The sequence below is a fragment of the Canis lupus genome, chromosome 4, assembly GCF_003254725.2.
Source record: "Canis lupus dingo isolate Sandy chromosome 4, ASM325472v2, whole genome shotgun sequence".
NCBI classification, from domain to species: domain Eukaryota; kingdom Metazoa; phylum Chordata; class Mammalia; order Carnivora; family Canidae; genus Canis; species Canis lupus.
The window spans coordinates 60849327-60876017 of NC_064246.1; the positions used below are offsets into that span (position 1 = coordinate 60849327).

The 26691-nt window shown below is 39.5% G+C and overlaps 2 protein-coding genes across 10 annotated transcripts in view; one reads left to right on the top strand and one right to left on the bottom strand.

Annotated features, from left to right (window-relative positions):
- FBXO38 (F-box protein 38) overlaps window positions 1-19444 on the bottom strand; it is a 56182-nt gene extending 36738 nt beyond the window's left edge. For 5 of the 9 annotated variants that reach the window (XM_025434624.3, XM_049109261.1, XM_025434619.3 and 2 more), the window contains exons 1-6: window positions 19319-19444; window positions 10260-10450; window positions 6243-6376; window positions 3213-3376; window positions 2844-3009; window positions 42-179 (exon numbers count right to left, since the gene is read on the bottom strand). In XM_025434624.3, the coding sequence (XP_025290409.1) occupies window positions 42-179; window positions 2844-3009; window positions 3213-3376; window positions 6243-6376; window positions 10260-10387 (730 nt within the window). In that variant the 5' untranslated portion in view covers window positions 10388-10450; window positions 19319-19444. Of the gene's footprint in view, window positions 1-41; window positions 180-2843; window positions 3010-3212; window positions 3377-6242; window positions 6377-10259; window positions 10451-18424; window positions 18540-19258 lie in introns of all 9 variants that reach the window. The other 4 variants (XM_025434618.3, XM_035715631.2, XM_025434617.3 and 1 more) reach the window with 4 other exon arrangements.
- A 135-nt stretch (window positions 19445-19579) lies between these two features.
- The window catches only part of LOC112651396 (sperm-associated acrosin inhibitor-like), a 124458-nt gene continuing 117346 nt past the window's right edge, over window positions 19580-26691 (top strand). Inside the window, exons 1-2 of the mRNA XM_049109264.1 lie at window positions 19580-19663; window positions 23328-23413. The gene's annotated coding sequence lies outside the window, so the exon portion shown is untranslated. The remainder of the gene's footprint in view (window positions 19664-23327; window positions 23414-26691) is intronic.

The window sequence follows — 26691 nt, forward strand, 5'->3', positions numbered from 1 at the left end:
AACAGCATATGTATAATTCCACCATAACTATGTACCATTACCTGCACAGTTCCTCATGACGAAAGTTCGTAAACTGATGCATAGAAAGTCTTTGAACGGCTGTGGTTTAGTAAGTCTTACCCACTTCATATAAAGATGCCTTAGCATTGGTATACAAGGAATTTCAGGAACATTCACCCCTAAAAACATATACCAAAAAACAAAAATCACGAAAAACTCTGTATTCTGCATAAGTGCAACAGTCTACTTTTCAGGTTGACAATTTACCCTTCATGGATATTTTCACCAGAACAAATTATCTAATTAAGGTCTTTCAAGTTTGGCTTATCTGAAACAGGCTTATAAAGAACAATTTAAGCAAACCATAAACACTCTACTTTGTTGTTTCTTTAGAAAAGGCATATAGAGGTGGGATTTTAAAAGTATTCCTGCATTTTACACACATGAATCTTTCTCATAACTCTACAACTCTTCCAAGATAACATACACCAAGGAGATATAAAATAAAACAGGTTACTGAAAACAAAATTATATGGAAAGAATACACAAAAGTACTATTTAACTACCAATGCCCACTGTCCCATAAGTGAGAAAGCTAAATTTCTCAGGACAAAAGCAAGCTAGCTGGCTTCCAGAGACAGAGATTAAAGTTGTTTCTACAAATGAGTGAACCTTAAGGATTTATAAACATGCGGTAGAAGCCCGTCAGCATGACTCCAAGAAAGTAAGAACCCATCATTTATTTTAGTATTTCAAAGTGATGATAGTATTTTATCCTTCCAATCTGTAAGTGACTTAACTTTAGGAGAGACCCTGTCTGGGAGAAAGGGGATGTATAGTGGAAGGAAAAACCAGGAGACACAGGAGAAAAAATAAGATAGGTAACCTATAAGTTCTAAATGGAAGGAAGCAGATCAGGGAACTTGGCCAACAGTTAAATACCACAGCTTCATGAAAAGCCAAGGAAGTGACACAAATTGAGAGAAATCCCAAGGACCCAGTGTGATGACATTTAACAAGAAGTAGTTGGCAAAATCAGTTTAATATAACTTCAAATTGAAGTTGGTAGAAGCCCTGCCAGCAAGGGCAACTAGAGAGAGCAAAGCTGGAGTACCTTCAAGACTGGTTCTTTATAAGCTGAATTCTGCAGGATGCTCCCACTATAAGGATCACTCCTTAACCCGCTCCTTCCCAAAAAGCAGTTACCATTAGCCTTGAACTACACATACACCCTGTATGGCAGCAGATGGGAAGTAAAATTGGTAAGACCAAAGGAAGAAAAGGCAGAGGCAATGAGTATAGACTAAGATTCAAGATGCAGAATTCACAAAGGTACATTTAGCATCTACCATAATGGTGGTAATTCTGATTAGGAAACTCAGAGTATCAAGAGTGAGACAGATCCACCAGACAACACAGCTCTATCCTATAGCCAATCCACATTTTGCCTCAAATCAATTCTATGAACAAAGGACACAATGATCAGTGTTCCCAGCATGTGCACTAATTTGCTATCCACGTTTATAACACCATCACAGTGTTAAACTATTGAATTAATCAAATGAATTAATGTATTTCCACAAACTTTACCAACTACTTGTATCCGCAATGAACAATGACATGAATCATGGGAAATATAAAGATAGAAAAACACTGACTTTATAGAGCTCGTGTTATAAACATCAGATATTACAGAATTCCTTTATTATCTAAAAACCCATTCTCAAACTAGATATCCAAATGCCTAATCAGAATCAATCCTTGATCTTGTAAATAAAAGGCTACTAGAGAGCGTTCGTCTTCAGCCAGAATTGTGCATATACACCCTATTTCAGACCTACTCCTTACCGTCCCTGCTGTACTCCCCACCACCAGACCTGGTTTCAGAAATTTCTGATTCTTAAGACCATCACCAGTGCCCAGAATAATGCTTACAACAGAGCAGATACTCAACAGGTATACTTTAAGTAAAATATTAATAAATAAATATTAAAAATCAGATGACAGTAAAAGGATTCCTCCTGAAAACCTTTCAATAATGTGAGCCAAAGGTGGCAAATGAAATTTGAGAAAATATCTGCCCTTATTATTTACTTAGGTGGAAATTACTGGGATATAATTTCATAGACTATTTCGATGGAGAATGTACACCGCAATCACTGCAAATAAAGTGCCTCTGCAAAAAGAGCACCCCCATTTCACATTTCTCAGGGAAAAAGAGAAGTAGTAGAAGTTTTTCATTGGCTTTGGGTGGGACATAGAGGAATTTTCTGTTGGAGAAGATACCAAGTAAACTAAGCTATCTGAGTTTTTCTTCCTCGATATTCTAGAGCTGAGCTGTGTAATCAAGTAGCCACTAGCTGCATGTGGCTGCTGGATAAATGAACCTAAGATAAAAATTCAGTTCCTCTATTTCACCAGCTGCTGTGGGAGCCATATGGGATAGTACAAACACATGATGTTTCCATCATCACAGAAAGCTGCATTGGAGAACTCTCTTCTGAAGGGTAGAACCAGGACCAAAAGGGCAGAGAAGGGCAAGAGTCTGGCTCACTGAAACAGAACAAAACAAAACAATCCCAAAACCTAACAACTTTCAAAACTACCCAAACAGTCTTCAAACGGAACAGACTAGTTGTGAGGCAGTATTTCTCTAACCCCCCTATCCCCATCTAGGACTCCTTAATGGGAAATCGAAATTTGTATACATGTCTCACAAGCACTTCTTTGGCCATCATCAATTGCAACAGTCATTTATAAAATTCTCATTATTTCCTTTCAGTGAATATTCAGTCATATGATATTTCAAGGAGTCACAAGTGACCCAAGAAACATGTACTCACCAACTAAATGTAAAGTTTGAATTTTGGCTCCTATAGGAATTTTCAGTTTATTTTCAGGAGGAATTGGAAATGCTCCGTTACGATTACGAAATTTCCCCAAAATATGAACATGTGGCATATATGTCCAAATAGATTCTACTAATTCCAAGTGAGAAGTTTCCACACCCTAGAAAATAATGCCAAGCAAGCATAAGAAAAGCTATTAATTTAGCATCCAAAGCTTCTATTTCTGTATCATAAGATGCTAAATACGCAGTGGAACTTAAAAATTTGTTATGAATGAAACCTGCATGTTAAGTGAGCATGTTCTTTCATTCTTTATTATTTCATCAACCAGTTGATATCAAATGTTCAACCAGGTACACTCACCACTAAGTTTGGGCATGCCTGCAAAGCTTCCAGAACGCCTGGAATGCTAAAAGCCTCATGGCCCCGTACCCTTCGCCTCTCAAGGTATCTAGGGTGAAGGCCATAGAGTTGTTCAACATCTGGCATCTTCTTCAATAGTGTTAGAAAACTGGAATCTGTGAAGCCTGAGAAATTCAGAAGCATTTAGAGGCAAGTTCACCTTTGTGTGCATGAAAATTTACTAGGCACTTGTAATTTTTTAAAAGTTTAACAACAACAAAAGGTTTTCTTTTTCAAGTTTTATAAGACTAACACTATGGCTGAACAAATGGCGAAACAGAAAATATACTCCTTTAGTAAAAGAGGAAACATTTCAGAAACCCCATTTATTCTGAATTAATATTTTATAGAGCTGAGGCTTTTAATTTATGATGGCTTTTTTGTTGCTGCTTTTAAGGTACAGAAATCTTTGACTAAGGGAGCACACGTCTAACCAGGTAACTTGCACCTATTACTGTATTGGTGGGTTAGGAAGGACCACCTACTTGATCAGCACCAGTCTCTTCTGAACCTCTAGGGCTCTGCAGAGCACACAACTAAACAAGGAGGGAGATGTGATCCTCACCTTCAGGAAGCTCACAGTTCTAATATAAACCCCATCGCAAACTAGGTTCTCTTAGTCTGTTTCCTAATAATTACCCTATCCTGTGTTTAACTATCACTCCCTGGACATTTCAGAGAGTTCATTCTTCTGAAAAAGACAGATGCAAGTTAGCGAAGAGAACATAAATGAGCCAAACTGAAAAGATGCTGAGCTGACAGAAAGCTATTTATCTGGGAGGCCAACTGCGTTCCATCCACCAGACAGAAATAGACAGGCAGTTACTTTCATAGCAGGGGATCTGGTGAGGTTAAGCAGGGAGACAAGTTTCATATAGTTGATACTTTATTATCTGGGTATTTTGTCTTTAATGGAGGCTATGAGAAATCCAATTGTCTGCTAACGACAAATAAAAAAATATTAACTCTCAAGAATGTAAATGAAGCCCCACATCACTATCTTACATACTAAAAGTTGTTCTATTTACACAGGGCCAGTCCAGATGATTGTGTTAACTTTAGAATCACAAAACTAAAAAGTAAGAAGAGACCTCAAAAATCACTTGGTCTAAAAAATAAAAATAAAAAAAAAATCACTTGGTCTGATTATATGAAGAGTTCTTATTATCATCTTGTAGAGTAATCTTCACTACTGAGTCATTCAATGGGATAACAATTCTGTTTTCTCATCTATTCTTACAACCCAATGAAAAAGGTAATTACCCCACTTATGAACCTAAAAAATGAACTTGAAAGAATTTAAAAGCTATGGAGTGGGAGAGCCAGAGTTCAAAACCAAGTGTGACCACTGCCAATGTTCACTTCTTTTGTCATATGCTACATGTTGCCTCTCATCAAAAAATGGATAAAGTTCAAAAAATGGATAAAGTTTCACCTTCTCTACTGAGACTGTGTGAGAATCCAAAGAGATCACATATGTAAACCATAAAGTACTACATAAAAACTTTAGTTATCATTATTACATAGAGAATCTGGTTTTAAACTCCAGGTTTAAACTACTGCCAGAGTGGCATTAGTAATCACAGTTAATGAGATCTTATTCTAGGTTAGAGACTATTTGCTTCAATCCTCTTTTATATTCACTGTAGGGATGAGAAGCTTTGGGCTCATAGGTATTTATCACCATCTGAGAGAAGTCAGCAATGTGCAGACAGATTCTTCTCTAATTTGATAAGGGGCAGATGTGTTAAGGCTATGACTGCATCACATGGGAGCTCTGCAATTCTGCCTCTTTATACAGTGCATTAATCCCAACACCAGAATTCCTGCTGGTCTAACCTCTGTTAAGGCAAATCTCAAAAAAAAAAAAAAAAAAAAAAAAAAAAGGCAAATCTCATCTGTGGAATGATGGTCATTTTCACACTGCCCTCATTCTTTTTTCTTTCTTGCTATATATGATCATTCTCTGGAATAAAAGGAGCCCTTTTCCCTTAGGATGTTTTCTTTGAAGTATTTGAAGACAACTGAGTTTGCCTCTCACCAAGCTGAGCTTTAGCCTCAGGTCTCTGCAATGTTCTTCACAAAAAAGTATATATACTGATAACTAATTCTGGCCAACTGGTAAGAGTTACCAGTTGACTGATGACCCTTTCAAAAGGATATAGCACCCCAAACTGTAAAATATTCCCGTATTGCAGACAGACTATCCTGTTCCACTTCACTTCTGTCAAGGCTCCCTCATCCCAACCTCATCACATTTTCAAAATATCAGGATCTGGATAACGCTGATAAAAAGTGGTTAAACAAGACATTCAAAATTGCTACATGACAGTAACTAAAAGGCACTAGTTAATAGACTGGTATTAACTGAAAAGAAGCCTTGATTGGTCCTTAATTCTAATTCTTTTCTTTCAGGTGTGCTCTCCTTAATGAAAGTCACGAACTTTCTTTTCTGGTCTCTTTACCTAAGGTCCATTTGTGTGGTTAGGCCACTAACTCTGAATTCTTCACCTAAGGCCAATGTCTTATTTAAGAATCTCTAAGACCTTGTATCGGCCTTCCAAAAGTGCTAAAGAAACGAAAGCTCAAGAAGTGCAATTTCTGTGGGCTGCTAGAGCAGCTTTACAGAAATTGATTAATATTTGTTTAACCAGAAGATGCCATTAAAGGGTACAGGGAAACTATGAAAACCTGCATCATAGAACAAAGGACACTTTGTCAAATATAATAGATATATATAGAGTTCTCCAATCATACATTTGTGGAACAGGCTGACATATGACATAGTTCCTTAAGGAAATAAGCCAGTAAAGCCTCAGGCAAAACATATTTTATCAACCCAAACCAATCAAGTAATTTAGATAAAATTCTGCCTCCCTACCAACGAAGTGACTTAGATTGCCTATCTTAAGACAAGTGATGTTTGATGGGAATATTAATTATTAGGTTCCAATAGGGCTCCAGGGTACCTTACAGGCTAGATCCACTTACCACTTGGCATGTATTCCCACCACCGCCCTGCACAGAGATCCACAACCCTCACCACTCTCAGATATAGGGTCACTGCTTCTTTTAGCTTCCTGGAAAGACATTCCATACACATGATATCCTGCAGAGGGAGGTACCTTTGTGAGAGAAAGAAACTCATATTTATCAAGTGGGTAAGTACTTCCTCTCACCAACAGGTTTTTTTTTTCTTCTTCCATGCTCCTACCCTGTCAATGAAATAAGACCTTAGCAATATTTGCAGGGTTTTAAGATTAACATACACGTAAAGCTTTCATTAAAAACCGATGAGTCAGCAATACTCAAGCATCCAAATAAACTACTGAGCTCCCTTCATAGAGTGGTTTGCAAAAACCTGCCTACTCCTTTTAAGTTTTTACAAAGAAAATCTCAAAGGGGAAAAAAAAAAAAGAAAAGAAAAAGATCTCAGTGCGTATCATACCCTGATGTTAAGGTAATATGAAAAAGTTCAGAGAGAATTAGTTTGAACACGGCCAATATAATTTTATAGCTTTTACAGAATTCATCTCCTGTAGTAGCTAAAAAAATTCCTCTCTTCACTCAACACCCAGAATCTATTTTCTCCATCAACAAACATCTATACCAAGTTTATAGCATGCATTTTTTTCCTAGATCTTTTTATCTTTCAGATCACATACAAGTATTGTATAAGCATTAAGTGAGAACACCTCGTCCAAGTACAATTTCCTCTTTTCCAACTTCCCTGTTATCTCTTCCTTCCTGAAACTTTTCAACTAACCTCTACTTTTGTTGTTTCCAATAATAGCAATATATATTTTGAAAGATCAGAAAATCTCATCTCTCTTCCTGAACACCCCCTCCATGCATTCTTAGATTATTTTTTTAAAAAGGCAAAAACTGCCCTTTTTTGAGCTCACATTGTGTTACAGACACTGTACTGTAGTCACTGTTTCACAACTATACCAAGTAGGTTGTTCTTTATTTGCCCTCCCCAATCCTTTTTCTTTCTTTCTCTGTGTTCCCTACCCATCTATCAGTTGATTTTGGCCAACACATACCACAAGCTAAGGCTTTCTGTTATTCCTGTTATTCCTAGTCTCAAAGCTGAACTCTTTGGCACTTCTTATTGGCTCCCTTAACCCTATTTAAACCTCTCTAAATAGTCTTTCATTAAATGATCTTCAAATTCCAGCCAAGTATATGTATCTTGTTTCCTACTAGAACCCTCACTGATATAGCAGGTGCTATTTTACAAGTAGTGAAATCAGCTCAAAAAAGTTAACCTGCAAAAAGTCAACAGCTAGGAAAGATGAAGGAAGAGTAGGGAATGTCAACAGTTGGGTCTGACTCTAATTCCTAAAAATTAGGCTAATTCTAAAAGAAAAGTCCAAGTATGCCTGCTGAGCATTTCTCTGCTCCATTTCTGTCAACCTCTGGACCCTGTCTCTTCCCCTTCAAACTATTTAAAGAGATAAAATCAAATATAATTTTCCACAAAAAAAAGCATTATTGCTAACTTAATTTGCACTTTACTTAACTCAGATATAAATAGGATAATTTTCAGAAATTATGACTACACATTTTATAAACAATGGGAAATACTGAATTTGTTTTCTGAATCAAGTTATACACTAAAGTATTTTTTCCATATGCCTGAGTAAATTTTATACCCTTTTAAAGTACAAATAGATCAGTAATCACATGATTATCATACATATTTGCCCTCAGAAAAAGAATTGTATTTTTTCTTCATAGATACATAATTGAAGAGCAGGAGGCATTTCAAGTACATTTTTAAAAAGATGTTAACACTTGATGCCACTCCTTCCATTTGAATATTGAACTGCAAAATGTTATCATATCCACTCTCAACTTAAAATATGGTCCAATTTGTTCATAATATGTCCTCCCATTATTCAACAAATATCTAACACACATCCCTAGAAACAATTTTACCTATGCTTTCTTCCAGGGCTTTTTTTTTAAGATTTTATTTATTTATTCATAAGAGACAGAGAGAGAGGCAGAGACACAGGCAGAGGGAGAAGCAGGCTCCTAATGCAGGACTTGATCCCAGGATTCCAGAATCCTGCCCTGAGCCACAGGCAGATGCTATTCCAGGATTTTTTAACTGCTTTACGGGTTTAACAAAGTGATGCATTTAGGATTTTACCTATGCTTCCAGAATTTTTTTTTTTAAGGATTTTATTTATTTATTCAAGAGAGACAGAGAGAGAGGCAGAGACATAGGCAGAGGGAGAAGCAGGCTCCAATGCAGGACTTGATCCCAGGATTCCAGAATCTTGCCCTGAGCCAAAGGCAGATGCTCAACCACTGAGCCACCCAGGCGTCCCTCTTTCAAGATTTTAACAGCTTTAAGGGTTTAACTCATTGATGCATTTAGAATTTGGTATCAGATAATGACAGATAAGAACATGCTTTTATTCCTTTCTCCAAATGGTTCTTGGGTTATGACATCATCACTGAGTAATTCACTCAGCTTTTCCTCACTGATGTGAATACCAAGTTTATCATAAGCTAGATCCCGACATACATTTGAATCCCCATATAGAGCCGACATATAACAACTGTTTTACCCAACTATCTGCTTAATTTTCCCAGGACCAAATCCTCATTTATTGTGTATTTTAGAATGTATTTGAACATCTGGTAGGATTAAGACTCTTTTTCTGAAAAAACTTTCTGAAAGATTTTGAGACTTTTTTCTGCCAAATGAACTTCAGTACCACTTTATGTTAAAAAAAATTCTGTTATTTTGGGTTTCCTATTGCCAGACAGAACTGAACTGACAAAACTATGCTGTGTCATACAACAACAAACTGTAGAAGGACTACTCCAAACTTATGTTGGAAAAGAAAAATAAAGTGCCCATGGTTCCCTAAAGTAGCTCTGCTATCTCTATTTTAAAACTTCTTTATCTGCAAATATGTAATAATTTAAAAAAATGCAAAACATTTCTAAGAACTTCATATATGGAAATTTCCCCTAGGTAAATAAAATAACAGAAAATCCAAATGCTTGGAAAAGTTCATTGCAATTGTTTAAGACAAAAACTGACGACAATCCCGATGTAAGACAAGGGCAAAGTTAATTATCGTGTCTTGGTCTAGTGGTCTAGTCATTTTAGTGACTAAAATGGTAATTATGAAGATCACGGAGCAATATGAAAAATCCTAACCACTAAGGCTCACCAAGCATTTATGCTATGCAGTGTGTTGAGTGCTTTAAAACCATTATTTCATCGAATCCTTACAATACCATCGTTATCAATCACTGTCCAAGGCAAGTAAATGAGACTCATGATTTCCAAGTCAGGTCTCTAACTCCAGAGACAAAGTGTGTTAGGGCTGTTTATTTGAATGGATAATGACTGAAAGAAGAAAGCAGGGGAAACTGGAAGTGGCAGGGTTTTGTTGTTCTTTGTTTTGGTTTTTCTCTGACTGTTGTTTATAATGTAGTCTGGGCAAAAATATAATTTAAAAAAAGACTCTGAGAGGAGCTTTACCACAGAACAACTTTAATGTGTGTGTTGCATATAGTAACAATGGGTATGGTATTATTTCACGAAACTTTGATTGCAATCACTTACATATATGTGCATATGAAGAAAATGTTTCCCACTGTGGGTTGTAGTCAAAAAAGTCAGAAACACTGCCTTATGTTGTACACACATGGTACTGTAATAACAAAAGTCAACAAATCAGTCAATAAGAGTTCCAAGAAGCCTGGAATGTTAATGCAGTCTAGAGAATGAATATCCAATAGTGCTTACTGCAACGAAAGTAGTATTCTCTATCTTCACTGTTTGTGCTGTCCTACACAGTAGCCACAGGTCATATAAGCTTGTGTAATTGGGGAACTGGATTCTCACTTTCATTTCACTTGAATTTAAATGCCACAGGTAGCTAGTGACTACCATACTAGACAGTGCAGCTCTAGCATTTGCTCCTACTTATTACACATTCTAGGGGGGTAAAAGTCAACCACACAAAATCTTACCTAAAAATATGGCAGAGCACTTCATGTGAAAGTTGATTCATATAGTCCTTTGTTTCATCGGATATTGTTTCCTCAGCAATTTCATTATTCATGAGACACGTTTTAACACTTTTCTTTCGTGGACCCATTGCTGTGTTATCTCCAGTATCAAAGAGCAAATCTTCCCTCTTGATTACTTGAATTCAAAGCCGCTGAAAACAAGCAGAGACTAGAGTAGACTAAAGCACATCAACTTAAGACTCAGAAGTTATTCCCAGAAAACCTAGTTTCGTAAACAATGTTTATTTTATAAGAAAAGTACAAACCACCTTCAAATTAATAAAAACGTTACCAAGAATGCACAGAATATCTTTTTCTGAAGAGCAGTAGAGAATATAAAAATGCATTACTTAGAATGAGAAAAAAAACAAAAACAAAAACAACCCAAGAAATCAGGAGTTTTGTATTCTATTTTATATTCTGTTTCTTCCTAGCTAATTCACCCAATTTCCCCAAGCACCAATCTCTTAACCTGTAAGGTAAGAGATGGTTAAACTAGGTTAACAAAACCCCTTCCAGTTCTGGAACTCTTGATTCTAGGTCTGCCCCTCACACAAAGGCAGAAGAGGAACGTTGAATTCCAGTCCTGTATCTGCCAAACTACTTCTATGAACTTGAGTCACCCTTTAAATTCTTTATTTTCCTACCTTTAAAGTGAGGGGATTAGACCCTACCCAGACCCCTTTATAAATCTGATAAAAATTAGACTTCCCACTCAAAAACTAAATACTATTTATATACAATTTCAGATAGAGAATAAAACCACCCTTTTCCCTCTCCCGTAAACATTAAGTAGCAAAGGTTACTTCACTTTTGTGTCAAATGTATGTTTTGTCTGTTTTTTTTTTGTTTTGTTTTGTTTTTTGTTTTTTGTTTTGTCTGTTTTTAAAATAAGCTTTGGTGATGAAGGAAGAGAGGGGAGGAGGGAGAAAAAGGAAGGGAAGGAGGGCAGAAGGAGAATTAAAAGTCAGATGAGCAAACACCCAGAGGGTTTTGTTTTATTTTGTTGATCAGGTTAAGAGGGAATCCTGTAAAAACACTGTCCGTTAAATAACATTATCAACTATCACTGGTAAAATTCTCAAAAATGAGCTGGACTCAAACGCAGAGAACTCTTGATCAGAGCTTAAATTTCATAATTCTGCAGTGATGCACAGGAGTGCAGTTCCAAATCAGTACATCTCTAGAATAGTATTTGCTCCATTTCATGTACCATCTTTTCCTTTTTCCTAATTACAAGCCTTTACTATAAAAACTTTGTAAAGTGGAGTACATGCTTCTATTTTCCTACAAAGTGGACTCAATAAAAGCTTAACCTTTTCTTCATGACCTCAGGTTATCAGTATGAATATCCATTATATTCTGTGATACCTCTCCTCAGGGACTACGGAAGTCTGTGGAGTTCTTGGGGATCCTCTGCTTTATCCATAAAGGGAAGCAAACTACATGTCTAAGTGAATCGTCAGATTTCCTGTGCCTGTATGTGTTCTGGTCTCTTCTCTCTCTTCCCTCACTTGTAACCTCTCTTAGTAAGTAATTTGCTGAATAACTGTTTACCATACCATACTGCACACTGAAACCAGAAAAATCTTTTTAAACCAGCCCTTTGATTGTATATTAAGTGAAAAAAGCAAGATGTAAATTGTCAAAGGCATTACCTCATTTGCATAAGGGAAAAAGGACAAATATGCAGGTAGCAGGATGCCTGCTTCTCCCTGCATTACCCACACACACATACATACATACATACATACACACACACACACACACACACACACACCCCTCTACACCTACCTCTAATCCCCCATCTAATTTGTTATCTCTTCAGCTATGGCCTAGGAAACCAAAGAAATACCTTTCTACAATTGTATGTTGATTAGTTATCAACAGGCACCTAGTACAGACCTAAGGGATTCAGCAAAGAGTAACTAACTGCATGAGCTACCTTGTACCAAATTTGTGACATCTCTTTTACCTTCTTAAAAGCTTATATGTATGCTGTCCATCCCATTTTGGTTAACAGACCTTGGGAGAAATAAAAATTTGTACTAAGAACTTCCCACAAAAAGTTATAAATATACTCATCTGTTTCTATCACTGCCTACCTTTCCCTATTCACTGCGTTCTCCCAGGAAAATGAATCTTTCCATCTTATAAGCTCCCGCAACTGCTCTATGGTTATTCTAACCTCCTCATCATGAAATCCAGTAGGCTCTCTTCAATGCTTCCCCATTTGACCCATCTGTAGTATGGGTACTGCTAAACCACTCTTTGTTTGAAACCTCACAACATGAGACCCCAAAGTGATATTCTCTTGGTCCTCTTCATTCCTCTAGGACCACTCCTCAGTCTCCTTTGCCAATTCACCCTAGAATCCTCTTCTGCCTGGGGCAACTCAGTCTATGGGCTTCCACTACTGCTACTACAAATACACTTTAAAAAAAGAAATCCACTTCTAGCTCCTATCTCTCCTGAGTTCTGACCTTTGCTTCCTCTGCCTCTCAGAAACCTTCATCAGAGTATCTTGAACTTCCTTCAAAAATATTATGTCCAAAATGAACTCTCTCCACAACCACAACTACCCTCTCCTATTCACACACATGCTTTCTCTACTCTAGTTTACCAGATGCTCAAATTAGAAATCGTGACATAAACCTCAACATGTTGTGATCACTCATTTCCCAGTCATCTGATTGGCTCTTCTTACCAATCTTGCCACAATATTGCTCCTGCATCCACTCCTGCAGGCTTTCAGGCCTCTATCAATCTCAGGGAGGTGACTACAATAGCTTCCCAGGGCCTGGAACAAAGCCTACTACACAATAGGCCCACAATAAGTAATTTGCTGAATAACTGTTTACCATACTGTATTGCACACTAAAACCAGAAAAATCTTTTCAAATCAGTCCTTTGATTGCATATTAAGTGAAAAAAAGCAAGATGTAGATTATGTCAAAGGTATTACCTCATTTGCATAAGGGAAAAAGGAATATGCATGTGTTTGCATGGGACATTTCTAGAAAGGTCCACAACAAAATACTAATAGTGGCTACCTCTGGGGAGAACAGGGGTTTAGGAAAGTAGCCAAGAGACTTTTACTTTTCATACTCTTCCTCATTATTAGAAAATTTATAAAACAAATCTAAACAAACAAACAAACAGCCTACAAGGAATCCTAGTTTCTACAGGATAAAATCTTCCCAATCTCATCTCATCGCACCTTCCCCATCTCATCTTTCAATCCTTAAGACTCCTTCTAGACGCTCACTCCTGCCGCACCAATATCCTCAGTTCCCCCAGGCAAACAGTGATCTTTCATTCATAATAAGCTATTAACTCTGACTAGAATGTTCTTTTCTTCCCTTTTTTGCCTATAACACCACTAATCTGTTTTCAAAATCTAGTTTAAAACTTAAGTCCTTTGTGAAAACAGCTTCTCATCTCTTTTGAACTCCCTGTGAGACTAACATTATGCTTCTCCTATAGAAATTTGTGTAGTTGGGCACCTGGGTGGCTCTCAGTGGTTGAGTGTCTGCCTTTGGCTCACATTGTGATCCTAGGATCCTAGAATTGAGTCCCACATCAGGCTCCTCACAGGGAGCCTGTTTCTCCCTCCGCTTGTGTCTCTGAGTCTCTCATGAATAAATAAATAAAATCTTTATTTTTTTTTAAAGATTGAAGGGGGTGGGGCAGAGACACAGGCAGAGGGAGAAGCAGGCTCCATGCAGGAAGCCTGATGTGGGACTCGATCCTAGGACTCTAGGATCATGCCCTGGGCCCGAGGCAAGTGCTAAACTGCTGAGCCACTCAGGGGTCCCTAAATAAAATCAGAAAGGAAAAGGAAAAGGAAAAGGAAAAGGAAGAGGAAGAGGAAGAGGAAGAGGAAGAGGAAGAGGAAGAGGAAAAAGAACATTTTGGCCACATTTCAGCCAGCGTAAGGGAAAGAATCTCAATCTCCTGCCTCTAGGTAAAAACAAGTCTGCTCATAATAAACCCTCAAATATCTAATGTGTGAACATCCATCAGTCTGTCCATTATTCTAGATGCATCCACTAGCTTCAAAGCTGCTAGGAACCATCTCATTGTCCTCTGAGGACCCTGTTTGCTACTACAGCACTCAAAGATCTCAGCAACAAGCTTATAACCCAGGCAAAAATGCAATCAGATCTTAATCCAATCAAGAAACACAAAACAAACAGCTACCTGTGTCTACAAATGCCTCAACAAGACTGTTCAACCATGAATGAATTCTTCAGCTATCATATTTTAGCACATGCTTTACTTTTAAGAATCTTGACAACTCTAACCTTTCATGAATACCATGTTCTTGACTTTCATCCTGTAAGTAAAAATCTTTCTTAGTCTTTCTCCCTGTCTCCTCAGCAAATCTACACCACTAACAATTTACACTCTCATCTTATGATTCCACCTTTTGGTGTTCCTTATTATTTTGCAAGTCATTTTTGTGGAAATCAGATCTAGTAGCCCCGGTGTACAACTGATACTTGAATTTTTAAACCAAACAGAAAACAGACTATACCTTAAATATTATTGGGTTTATTAAAGTTCACTTGCTTAGAACTCAGAAAAGATATTTACTCACATATATGACTTTATATAACATTATGCAAAGAACATTCTTACCAAGCCCACAAAAACCTATTTAACTTGCAGTATGCATTAACACAAACTACCAAAGGGCCTAACAAAATTTTAGGTGAAATTAGACACACACACACACACAATTTTTCTCCCCATATGATGCCTAGAATTGAAAACTTCTTCATGTAGCTGGCAGCAGGTGGAGTAGTAACTTCTGTGCTTTAAGCCTCTGGTGGGGAATTTGTGGAGATGTACACTAGGGTAAAAGGTAAGATCTTCATCCTATATCTAAGGACTTAAAAGGTCAGGACCCACAGCCAGGGGAAAGACAGTGGTCTTTTCCTCCTCCAGGCAGGTGTCCTAGAAATATCCAGGAGATAAAAAACTTCCTTGTTAAAGGATTTATTTATGTGCCCCTACCATCACTCAAACTCTATAAAGGACAACTAAGGTTGGCTTCATCTTCACTGAAGTGAAATACCTAGCCAGGCTATGCTGAGTATAACAGGGGCCTAGCATTGCTGTATGAGAAGAAAACACCATGCAAGGCAAGCAAAATCCAAGTGATGACAGTGTCTCTCTTGTCTGTGCACTCTCTCTCTTAATTGCTTTTCTTTTAATAGGATGAGGGATAAAAAGCAAGTGAGAATAGAAAAGTACCCTTCCATATCTTGTTTTTTTTTCCTACCCCTATCCCAGCATATCACCATTTGCCCTTGAGAAACTCAACAAGGCAGGGAAGGTGCCACGCACAAGTAGCTTAGAAGAAAAAGAGCAAAGGAGGAAAAATCAACAGTAGGTAAAGATGAAGCACTGAAGTGGGCCTAGCAAAGGAGTCACAGAGGGTAAGGGAGAGGTGAGGATAAATAACAAGTGAGTATAAATACATGAAGAATATATTTTGTAGCACTAGGTATTTCTAGGGTTGGCAAGTTCTGAAGACTCAGACTCTAAACCTCAAAAAAGTCATTCTGACAGAAGCATAGAATCCCAGAATATCAAAAGCTGAAAGGGCCCTTGGAGACTACCTAGTCACACAGCTCTTAATTTTTGTGGGTCACAAACCCATCTGAGGCTATGGTGAAAGCTGCACATCTTCTCCCCAAAAGGAAAATAAAACATACCCAGATTCATGCACAATGAATTTCATACACAATTTCAGGGCCTTCACAGACATCAAAGCTCACTCAGAGGTCCCTACCTAACACCAGCTCCCTCAATTTTCTGATAGACAAACAGAACCAGAGAGGATAAGTCACTTGCCCCAGGGCATGTGTTAAGTGTCATTCAGACTTCTTGGCCTACACTACACACCCTATCATCAAGTCAGGCTCTGCACCTAGGCTGTCTCTCTGCATTCCAGAGCTATGCCCCAGTGCTCTGAGATGGGCTTCTGGATGCTCTGACAGACCTGCTGCTGACCACACCCTCCTTCACAAATTAGGGTTTGTGGTCCATGTCATTTAGAGTCCCACACAACAGCTTTTAGCAGTTTGGGATATCCTGTAGTCTTTTGGTGGCTGTCTGTTTAGCAGGCCTTAGCCACTGGAAGCATCTTTTTTCATCCCAGTTTGCAAGTACATTCTAAGCAGTAAGCCTGAGTTGTCTGTATTAAGCCAGGAGTCCTTCTGTAATACAATTTCTCTTAGGTATGCTCTTCTCCTTCCATCCAGCCAATTCAAATCTCCTCTCTTCTCAAACAGAACTATGCATCCTCTACTAATTCAGTTCATTCTGTTTGCCCCCAAATTCATTCCTATCTTTTAATCCCTAACTCTCAGGCTATCTCTACCTCTTGCAGGGGAGCACTAACATTTCCTTGCTTGCAAAATCAAGTTCTTTTCCTTTTAATCCTCTATTTCCACTGTAGAGATTTTATTACTATTCACAATTCTGACAATTGCTAATATCTATAAAAATCCCATATAAATCCATTCCTCTACTCCCTAAACGTCACAACTAAAAATCTTCCTATACCACTACCATCTTGCCAACATCTTCCACCATCCCTGACTTATTCAACTAATTAATCCTTTCCTCAGATCACACCAGGCCTTCCTGGGTCCATGTTTATCTCTTATTAACACATTTTACAGGGCAGAGATAAACCAACTATCTTACAACTAACCATAAAACTTAAAGATCTCTTCTTCCATAAAATTTTCATAATTCTGAACCAACTCCTCTATTCTGTATCAAATTAATTACAATTCTATGGAGAAACTTCTTTTCTGGATTGCTGTTACCTGTCCATCCATCTATCTTCTCTATCACTGACTGCCTACTAAGTGCTAGGTGGTGACAAATTGTTTCATTCCATGAAACTTACTGTCTCAGATAGCAGATCGATTCTAACACCAGTTTCTTTTAACTCCATCACTTCCATTACTATAATTTAAATTACCTTTTATTACCCTCACCAAAAATACCTTTCTCCCATTTAAAATTCCCCAATGTCCTCAATCATCTATCTGGTCAAGGGTTTCCCTGCCCTTCAGGTTCTGATGCCTTTTTTTAGTTTCTATTGGTTTCAGCTCATTCATATCTAAATAATCTTGTATGTCACTTCATTTGACCCCATTCCTAACATCATAGATCTATTATATCTACTACCTAGGATAGCCCTTCTTGCCTAAAGAAGTGCCATACCACATCTACCAAACTGCTCAAATAGAAAACAAACACACAGAATTCTAGTGCTAAATGGGTCTAGGAACCACCTGGTCCAACCCTTCATCTTCCGGATAAGGAAAAGTGAGGCTCAGAGAGGTATGCCGGCTTGTCCAAAGACACAAGTCAGAAACTATGAGTGCTGAAGCAAGGATACAGGTCTCAAACTCCAAGACAAGACCAATTTTATTTTACTACGTCACTTTACCTTGCTGAAACCTCGTTTTCCCTTTTTCTCTTTTGCTATGTCTTAGTATCTTCTTCACTAAAGTGTGTTACCTGCAGGCACATATTCATTTAAACGAACACAGACACAAGGGGTATCTGGTTGGCTTAGTCAGTAGGGCATGAGACTCTTCATTTCGGGGTTCTAAGTTTGAGCCCCATGTTGGGTATAGATTACCTAAAAATAAAATCTTACAAAAATAAATAAACACACACACACCCACAACCTATATTCCTTACCCTAGGAGAACATAAGAATCACAGCACTGCAATTTTTAAAAAGACAAAAGGAACCTCAGGGGTCACCTAAACCAGTTAACTGTCAGAAGTTAAAAATTACAAGCACATTTTTTTTCAATCTATAGGACTACACAACATGTAGCTTTCCACATCCCACCCCTTCTCTCACCCTGAAAACCAGGGCCTTATAGAGCCATTATTTTATTCTTCAATTGTGCTCAGGGTATGGGAAAGAGGATTAAGAACCAGTGACCTAATCCAACGCTCTCATTTGCTAGCTGAGAAATCCCAAGTCCAGAGAGCCCAAAGGAATTTGCCCAAAGTGCCAGCTAGTTAACAGCAGCTCTAGGACAAAAAAATAAAAGAGAGAGAGGTCTCCCATTACTCACACAGGTGTGTTTTTACACTGCTGGCATGGATTCATAAAACAAAGTCGTCAGGACAGAGTTTCTCCCTGCACAAGAACCTTCCTAAGTACCCAGCTGCCCTTGGCCAGTTTGGGGCCTGGAAAGAAACACGTAGACATCTCTTATCAGTCAATTCCTAGCTATCCAGGAGGCAGAGAAGACAAGCTTTTCAGGTCTGTCTCTAAGGAAAGACTCCTTTAACGGGAGCTGGTAATCTGATTTTCAGAGCTAGGAGAAGCATCAGAGGCAACCAACACTTTCATTTTACAGATACGCAAGGTGTGCTATAGCAGAAGGTAATGGACCTGGGCAAGGTCACACAGGGAGTCGGTGGCAAGGTAAGACTAGAACTTGAGGCTCCTGAACCCAGGCCTGGCCGCCTCTCAAAGCTGTATTCCCTGCGTCTTGCCAAGGGACATCCCCTCAGCACGCTGACTACAGATCTTCCTCAACATATCGGCTTAAACACTGACAGCGTTAACACTGTAGAATTCGTGGCGCCCCGGGTGGGAGGGTGTCCCATGAATTGCCCAGGCCAACCCCCCACCCCGCCCCCATTCTGGGGAAACCTAAACCCAGAGAGGATTCTATATGCTAGAATCTTCGGCCAGGTCTGGACGAGGTAAGCAAACCCCGCAACCAGGGCCTACAAGGCCAACACCCACACACCCAATCTCTGCTCTCCCGGCAGATCGAGGCCCGAAAGGGGCCAGAGACCGAGAGTCCAGGCTGTCGGGAGCCCGGGAGCCCGGGAGCCCGGGAGCCCCCAGACGGCCTCCTCCCCGCCCCCGCCGTCCCCGCCGCCCACACACACACCTACACCCACGGCTCTGCGGCCTGCCGCTGGTCCCCGGGCCCACTCGGCCGCCACCTCACCTAAGCCGGCCCTCTGTCTGTTATTGTGGTTGAGAGGGTGGGAGAAGCGCGACCGACACTTCCCGCGGCCCCCACCGCCGCGGCGCTTCCGCTTCCGCCGCCGCTCGGGCATTTCCGGAGGGTTGCCTTCCGGGGCTGGGCTCGCTCCCGGTGTCCATGTTGGGTGTGGGACGCAGGCTTCGAGTCACGGCAGCCATGTTGAGCGTGGCGGTTTGATGGGGGCGGGGGGAGTGGGGGCGGGTGGGGCCCGTCCCTGTTTCCGGGAGGGCGACGGCGCGCCGGAAGCGCCTGGAGTCTGACGCTGGGGAGGCAGGTGCTCGCTTCGCAGGTGTTGGGCGGCCTTGGGTAAGCTTTTGGAGTCAAAGGACTGCGTTCCAGTAGGGACTTTGCCAGAATTCGTTTCGTTTAGCTAAAAGAAGACTTTTTTTACTTTTTTTTTTTTTTTTGGGGGGGGGGGGCTTCCTATTCCTTCCTCGAGGCCGAAGCTGGTCTTCCCGCTTTCCCCACTATGCTTTGGTCTCATAGGTTTCAGCTTATCTTGGCAGCTTATCAGAGTTCTAGCTGTGCCATTCCACGTCTCACACCACGTGTCTCGAGTTAGGGCTCTGGGAAGAAAAGGCAACAAGACCTCATCATAGTTATATACTGTTCATCTTAACGCCCGCCTTCACGTCACCTTACTCCTCTAAGTGAGAATGACATCCCCTTCCCGTGTCCGTTCCTTTCCTCGATTTCTTCCGTATTTGAACTTAAACAAACAATAAACACCGTGGCTTTTTCTGTTTTCCGGATTGTTTAGAAAAACAAATAGGAATTCTATACGCAAGTGTCTGGCACTGAGCCTGGCATAGATACAAGGGACTTATCTGGGTGCAAATGGGTCAAGTCTTTAAATCAGTATATTACTGAATTTCATTAGCCTTCCTCCTTTGGTAAAAATGTACTATGGTGGGACCAGAAATACAAATGAGATGTGTTTCCTACTTCAAATTTAGAGAGAGAAACAAAGTATGTATCTTTTAAGATTTTGTTTATTTATTCATGAGAGACACACACAGATAGAGGCAGAGACACAGGCAGAGGGAGAAGCAGGCTCCATGCAGGGAGCCCGACGTGGGACTCGATCCCGGGTCTCCAGGGTCACGCCCTGGGCTGAAGGCAGAGGCTTAACCACTGAGCCAGCTGGTGTCCCAACAAAAGGATATCCACAAACATTGTAATAAATGCTGAATCAAGATGGTTTCTGAGTGATATATGCCTGCTGTGTATAAATAGACTTAACTAGTTTTAACAATCTTTTTCTTTTTTTTAGATTTTATTTATTTATTCATGAGAGACAGAGAGAGAGAGAGGCAGAGGGAGAAACAGGCTCCACCCAGGGAGCCTGACGTGGGACTCGAACCCGGGTCTCCAGGATCACACCCTGGGCTGAAGGCGGCACTAATCTGCTAAGCCACCCGGGCTGCCCTAGTTTTAATATTCTTTTACTCAGATTTTATTTATTCATTTGTAAGGGGGAGGGGAGAGGGGAGACAGAGAAGTAGAGGAGGAAGAATAAGCAGACTCCCTGATGAGTGCAGAGCCCTACACAAGACTCACTCTCAGAACCCGAAGATCATGATCTGAGCCGAAATCAAGAGTTGGACGCTTAACTGACTGAACCACCCAGGCGCCCCAGTTTTAACATTTTAAGGTAGAATGTGTGCATCCCTTTACCTCTGAGATTTTTTTGTTCCTTCGTGATGTGGGTTTTTATTAGAGTCCTGAGCTAGTGTTCCCTGCTCTCATACAGTGGCATCATCAGGGAAGCTCTGCCCTCTACAGTGAAATCTGCCCGACGCTAAATGGCCCTGAACCACTGTGGGTTTGTTTGTTTGTTTTTTTAACTCCCTACTTTTTAGCTAAAACTTTTTAAGATTTTATTTTTATTTTATGCATGAGAGACCGAGAGAGGGGCAAAGGCAAAGGGAGAAGCAGACTCCCCACAGAGGAGGGAGCCCGACACAGGATCCAATCCCAGAACCCTGGGATTTTGACCTGAGTTGAAGGCAGACGCTTAACTGACTGAGCCACCCAGGCTCCCCTTAGGTATTTTTAAATACCTCTTACTTCTCATACTGACATAGGTTCTAGCACCAACCTCTCTCCTCCCTTGAAACTTCTTAGGCCTTTAAATGAGGACTGATATTTGTTAGAAGGTCTTAACACTTAAGAGAACAGGCTGTGGTTGAGAATAGAGGACAGGGTTTGTTCAGGTCCACTTAGGGCTATGCGGCCTGTGTAAGGCACAACTGCAGGAGGTACCATGTACGTCAGGGTCAGCCACATTACACTTGGAGTTTAGTAATGTGGTAAAACCAGCTATGAATTTATTATTTTTTAAAGATTTTATTTATTCACCACACACACAGAGAGAAAGAGGCAGAGACACAGGTAGAGGGAGAAGCAGGCTCCATGCAGGGAGTCCAATGTGGGACTCGATCCCTGGTCTCCAGGATCACACCCTGGGCTGAAGGCGGCGCTAAACCACTGGGCCGCCGAGGCTACCCTCAGCTATGAATTTAAATTCGGGATTTTTTGAGAAGTAAATCCTTTTACAGCTGTTTCAGCTGAGAAACTGTATATTCAGTAGTCAGCAATGCAGGCTTTACAATTTTAGAAGTTTAGAAAGCTCTGGTTCAAATGTGAGTTCTCTGCTTACTGGCATGAGACCGTGAGCAAGCATTTCAACTCTTGGCTTCAGGTCTACCAAGTAAAAATGGACATCACTATGGTACCTACATCATAAACCACTGCAGAAGTTAGTGGTTTAACACAATTTGTTATGATCTGTCATGATACTGTGGGTTGACTGGGCTTGGCTGGGTGGTTCTAGTTTGGGCTCTCTTACACATTTGCCATCAGGTGTGAGCTGAAACTATAGTTAACGTCAGGCTCAAATGGATGTTGTTATTGGTGACTCAGGCTGGAAGCCCTACTGGCTCAGCTAGAGCCATCCATCAGAGTGCCTGCGTGTGGCCTCTTTCTCTGGTTTGGGTTTCTCACAACAAAGTGCTTCTCTGGGAGCTCTGAGAGACAGAAAATGCAGAGAGTGAGCTGTTCCAAGCAGTAGAGTAGGACTTCTTTTTTTTTTTTTTTTTTTTTTTTTTTTTTTTTTTTTTTTAAGAGTAGGACTTCTTATGATCTAGCCTAGGATCCCAGAAGTTCCTTCTCTCATAATCTATTGGTCAAGAAGACACTAAGCCGGCCTAGATTCAAGGGGAGAACAAGACTCCACGTCTTAATTGAAGGAGTAGCAAAGAATTTGTGGCCATCTTTAATTTACTACACTTCCTCATCTTTTTGTTTGTTTGTTTGTCTGTTTGTTTGCTATATGTAGCGGTATCCAAAAGAAAGACTGGGAACCCTACCAGTACAGTTTTGAGTCTGCCTGTGAATGATTCTTTATGTGTTTCTTTTTAATTGTGTAAAAACACAGATAAAAAATTTACCGTCTTAACCATTTTTAAGTGTAGACTTCAGTGGCATTAAGTATATTTACATTGTTGTGCAACAGTGACCACCACCCACCTCTTTATCTTCCCAAATTGAAACTCTACCCACTAAACAACTCCCATCCTTGCTCACGCCCAGCCCCTGGCAATCCCCATTCCACTTTTTGTCTCTATTTACCTAACCTAAGTGGAATCATATAATATTTGTCCTTTTATGTTTGGCTGCTTTCACTTAGCATAATGTCTTCAAGTTTCATCCATGTGTGGCATGTGTCAGAATTTCCTTCCTTTTTAAGACTGAATAACATGCCATTGTATCTATACACCACATTTTGTCAGTCCATCCATTGGTGGACATTTGGGTTGTTTTTACCTCTTGGCTATTGTGGATATATGTTTCAGTGACCATGAGTATGTAAATATCTCTTCTAGATCCGCCTTTCTGTTCTCTCACATATATATCTAAAAGTGGATTGCTGGATCATATGGTAATTTTATTTTTAATTTTTCCACAGCAGCTGCACCATCTCATATTTTCACCAACCGTGCACAAAGGGTTCCAATTTCTCCACATCTTTGCTGTCTTCTGTTTTTTTGTGAGGTAATGTTTGTAATCTACTTAGAGCAGTGCCTGGCATGTGTCAAAACCCACAAAGCTTAGCTATTATTATTTGACTGTCCAGAGGCCTTTCTTTCCCTCTTCTCAGCTGTAATTGAAGTTGCAAGGGCTGAATTCTTAGCATGAGATATTTCTGAAGTTCATTTTCAAAGCATTTTACATTTTCGCAAGTTACATAAGGAAATCCTAAGAAGGGATATTGTACCTAGGTATATGCATTGAGAATTGCAGTTTCAAAACCAAACACAGGTTGGTAGGTTAGGGAGAAAAAAAACACCCAAAAATACAACAATAATAACAACAACAACAAAAGAGAGAGAAGAAAGAAAAAAAAAGAAAAGAAAAGAAAAAGGAAGGAAGAGAAAGAGAAACAGAAGGAAAAATCTTCATGGGAGGCTTTTATGAGCATAAGCTCTGAGTAAGCACTAAGCAACATGGCCTTTGCTTTTTATTTTGAATTTGGACCAAACTACACCAGACCAAAGTTATGTCATGGAAAAGGGGAAAAATGAAGGATGAAACTTAAGAAATTAACAAGCTTTCTTTTTAAAATTACTCGTATTGTGTTTTCCCCAATACTACATTCATCTAGTGCAAATCCTTTAGCCTGATCTCTAGAAATATCAGAATAAAGAAATTACTCTTTAGAAAATGGTTTGAAATGTCAAGAACTATTTACAATCAGCTGACATTTGTTAAAATATTTCGTGCAACCTAAGAATATATGAGACACCAGGGCTGCAGAGATGACCAGGGACGAGTCTCTGTTCTTAGGCAGGCTAGAGACATCATTTACAAAAACATTTCAGGGGAATCCCAGGATGCCCGGCAGCACAGCAGGCACTAAGTGAGTCCAAACTGTATGCAGCTATACTTGAAATAACTAAGTACTCTTTAAACTCACTTTCCCTCCCCTATGGGCTTCTGTGTCACTACTTCTTAATTGTAGCTCCATCTCCTAAATCATCCTGGCTCTAGCCTCTCCCTTGCAAAGTCTTACTTTCATTGTGTTTGTTTTGGTTTTGCATTTTTAATGTCACAGTGACACTCTACCAATCATTTAAATACATCATCAATTTAAGCCAATGAATTCTGTGACCTAAGGATCACTTGTCCCATTTTATAAGTAATGCAACTCAGAGAGGTTAAGTATTTTGCTAAAGGTCACATAGCTAGTAAATTGGAGAGAATCATTGTGAAACTAAGCTATCTGACTTCAAAACCCAAATTCCTAATTACTAAATGGTACATTCTTGTAATTTTTCCTCCAAGTGATAATCTGATTAATCTTCCTAAAGCATGCTGTGAATTGTGTCAATGGCTTCTTTGTGATAGTATTTTCAACCTTTATGTATACATTTATAACTTGTTAATAAGAGGCCCAAAGCCCATACACATTGATTGTAGCCTACCATTTCAATCTCATTTTCCTTCACAAACAATAAGTCCTAGCTGTGCACAGGATCACTGTTTCCCTTTGGATACCTTGTGACTCTCCCCTTTATCTTACCCAAATGAACAGGTTACTTCCCTATAGGCAGAAGGTGAATCAATGTCATTCAGCTATTACAAGGAAAGAAATGGAAGATGGGCCCCTAGGTGAACCCAATACTGGGACAGAAAATGATGTTCCAAAGGTAACAGGGAGAGAATAGTTGTAATTTTTAAAAGCTAATTGCATTTTGAGTCTCGCATGGTTCATGAATTTATTCAATATATATTTCTGAGTGCTTGCTCTGAGTCTAGGCATTGGACTAAGTGCAAGGAAACAATTGTGATGATAAACCTTCAGTTTGGAAAGGAAAGACAAATAAATAAGCATAGAGGTGAATTGGTTTCTCAAAATTGAACAAATGGAGAGGGGCACACAGTTAAGTTTTATTGAATGAAGGAATTCATAAATGGATAAATCCATTTATACTCAATTTTTCCTTCTAAGTGCTTCAATTGCATCACAAATGAAACCTTCCCAAATAAATAAACATAATTCTATTCAATTAAGCATATAAATATGGCAAATGACAACTTCTCCTCAAAATGACAATAATATTTAGTTTTAATAAAATTCTTATTCTTTCAACTTAAAATTCTAAGTTTAAATCAATACTCAAAAAACTTTTAATAGAATAAGATTCATGCATTCTTTAATATGCTGTATTTTCTTAAAATATGACAAACATTTTAAATGACACTATAATTTCTGAACACAAAATAGTAATATACATAAAATTCAATCTTAATTTCTATATTTACACTTAATCTTTTGGGTATTATAAGACAATCATGTAAAAAAAGTTCCATTTCCCATATCTGGGATTGTAGTTGCATAATGATTGGAGGGGTGTTGAACTGGGTCCCAGCATTGCCTTCTTCCCACCCTTTTTTCCTTTTGGCTCCTGAGCTATAAGGACACTTGCCTGGGGAGGTAGCAGCCATTGTCTCTTCATGTAGATGGAGTCTGTATGTCTGTAGATTGAGTCATTAGCTCAGCACTTAATGAAAGACTAGCAGAGGGCAGAGATGGACTCCTGGTATTGCTTAAATCTGTGGCTGTGCTTGAGTCAAGACCCATCCTGAATCCTAATTGCATGAACCCACATATTTCTTATTTAGCCTAAGCTAAATTGCAGTTGGATTTTCATCATTCTTTTTTCAAAAATATTTATTTGAGAGAGCGAGAGAGTTGGGGGGGTGGGGAGAGGAGGAGAGAGAACCTCAAGTAGACTCATGCAGAGCACAGAGCCCAACACAGGGCTCGATCTCATGACCCTGAGATCATAACCTTAGCTGAAACCAAGAGTTGAAGCTTAACCAACTGAGCCACCCAGGCACCCTGGATTTTCATCACTCTTAAAAAGAATCCTGATACAGTTCCTATGATTGCTAGCCAGTGTCCTCCCTTATGATTTCAAACCTTCACAAAACATTTCTTACCCCAAATAGCGTTGAAAGTGCTTGAGGAATGAAGGAAGATGGGGAGGGTCTCATTTGCACCAAAGTGGTAAGAAGTGAGGCATCAGTATCAGGTGAAATGAGGAGCTGATGGAGAACTCTGCAAAATTAGAGCTACAGAGCAAGTAATAAGAATATAAATGCCCTGGGATCCTCTTACTAGACTTCTTGGTTTATGGAATGGGAAGTTAAATAGTTTTGTGTGAATGAGTACAGGAGCATGGTTTCCAGAAGGCTTAGATCTCTGGGTGACATTTCCTTGCTTTCTACCAAGATAAGTGTTACTGTGATACAAAAAGGCTAAATAG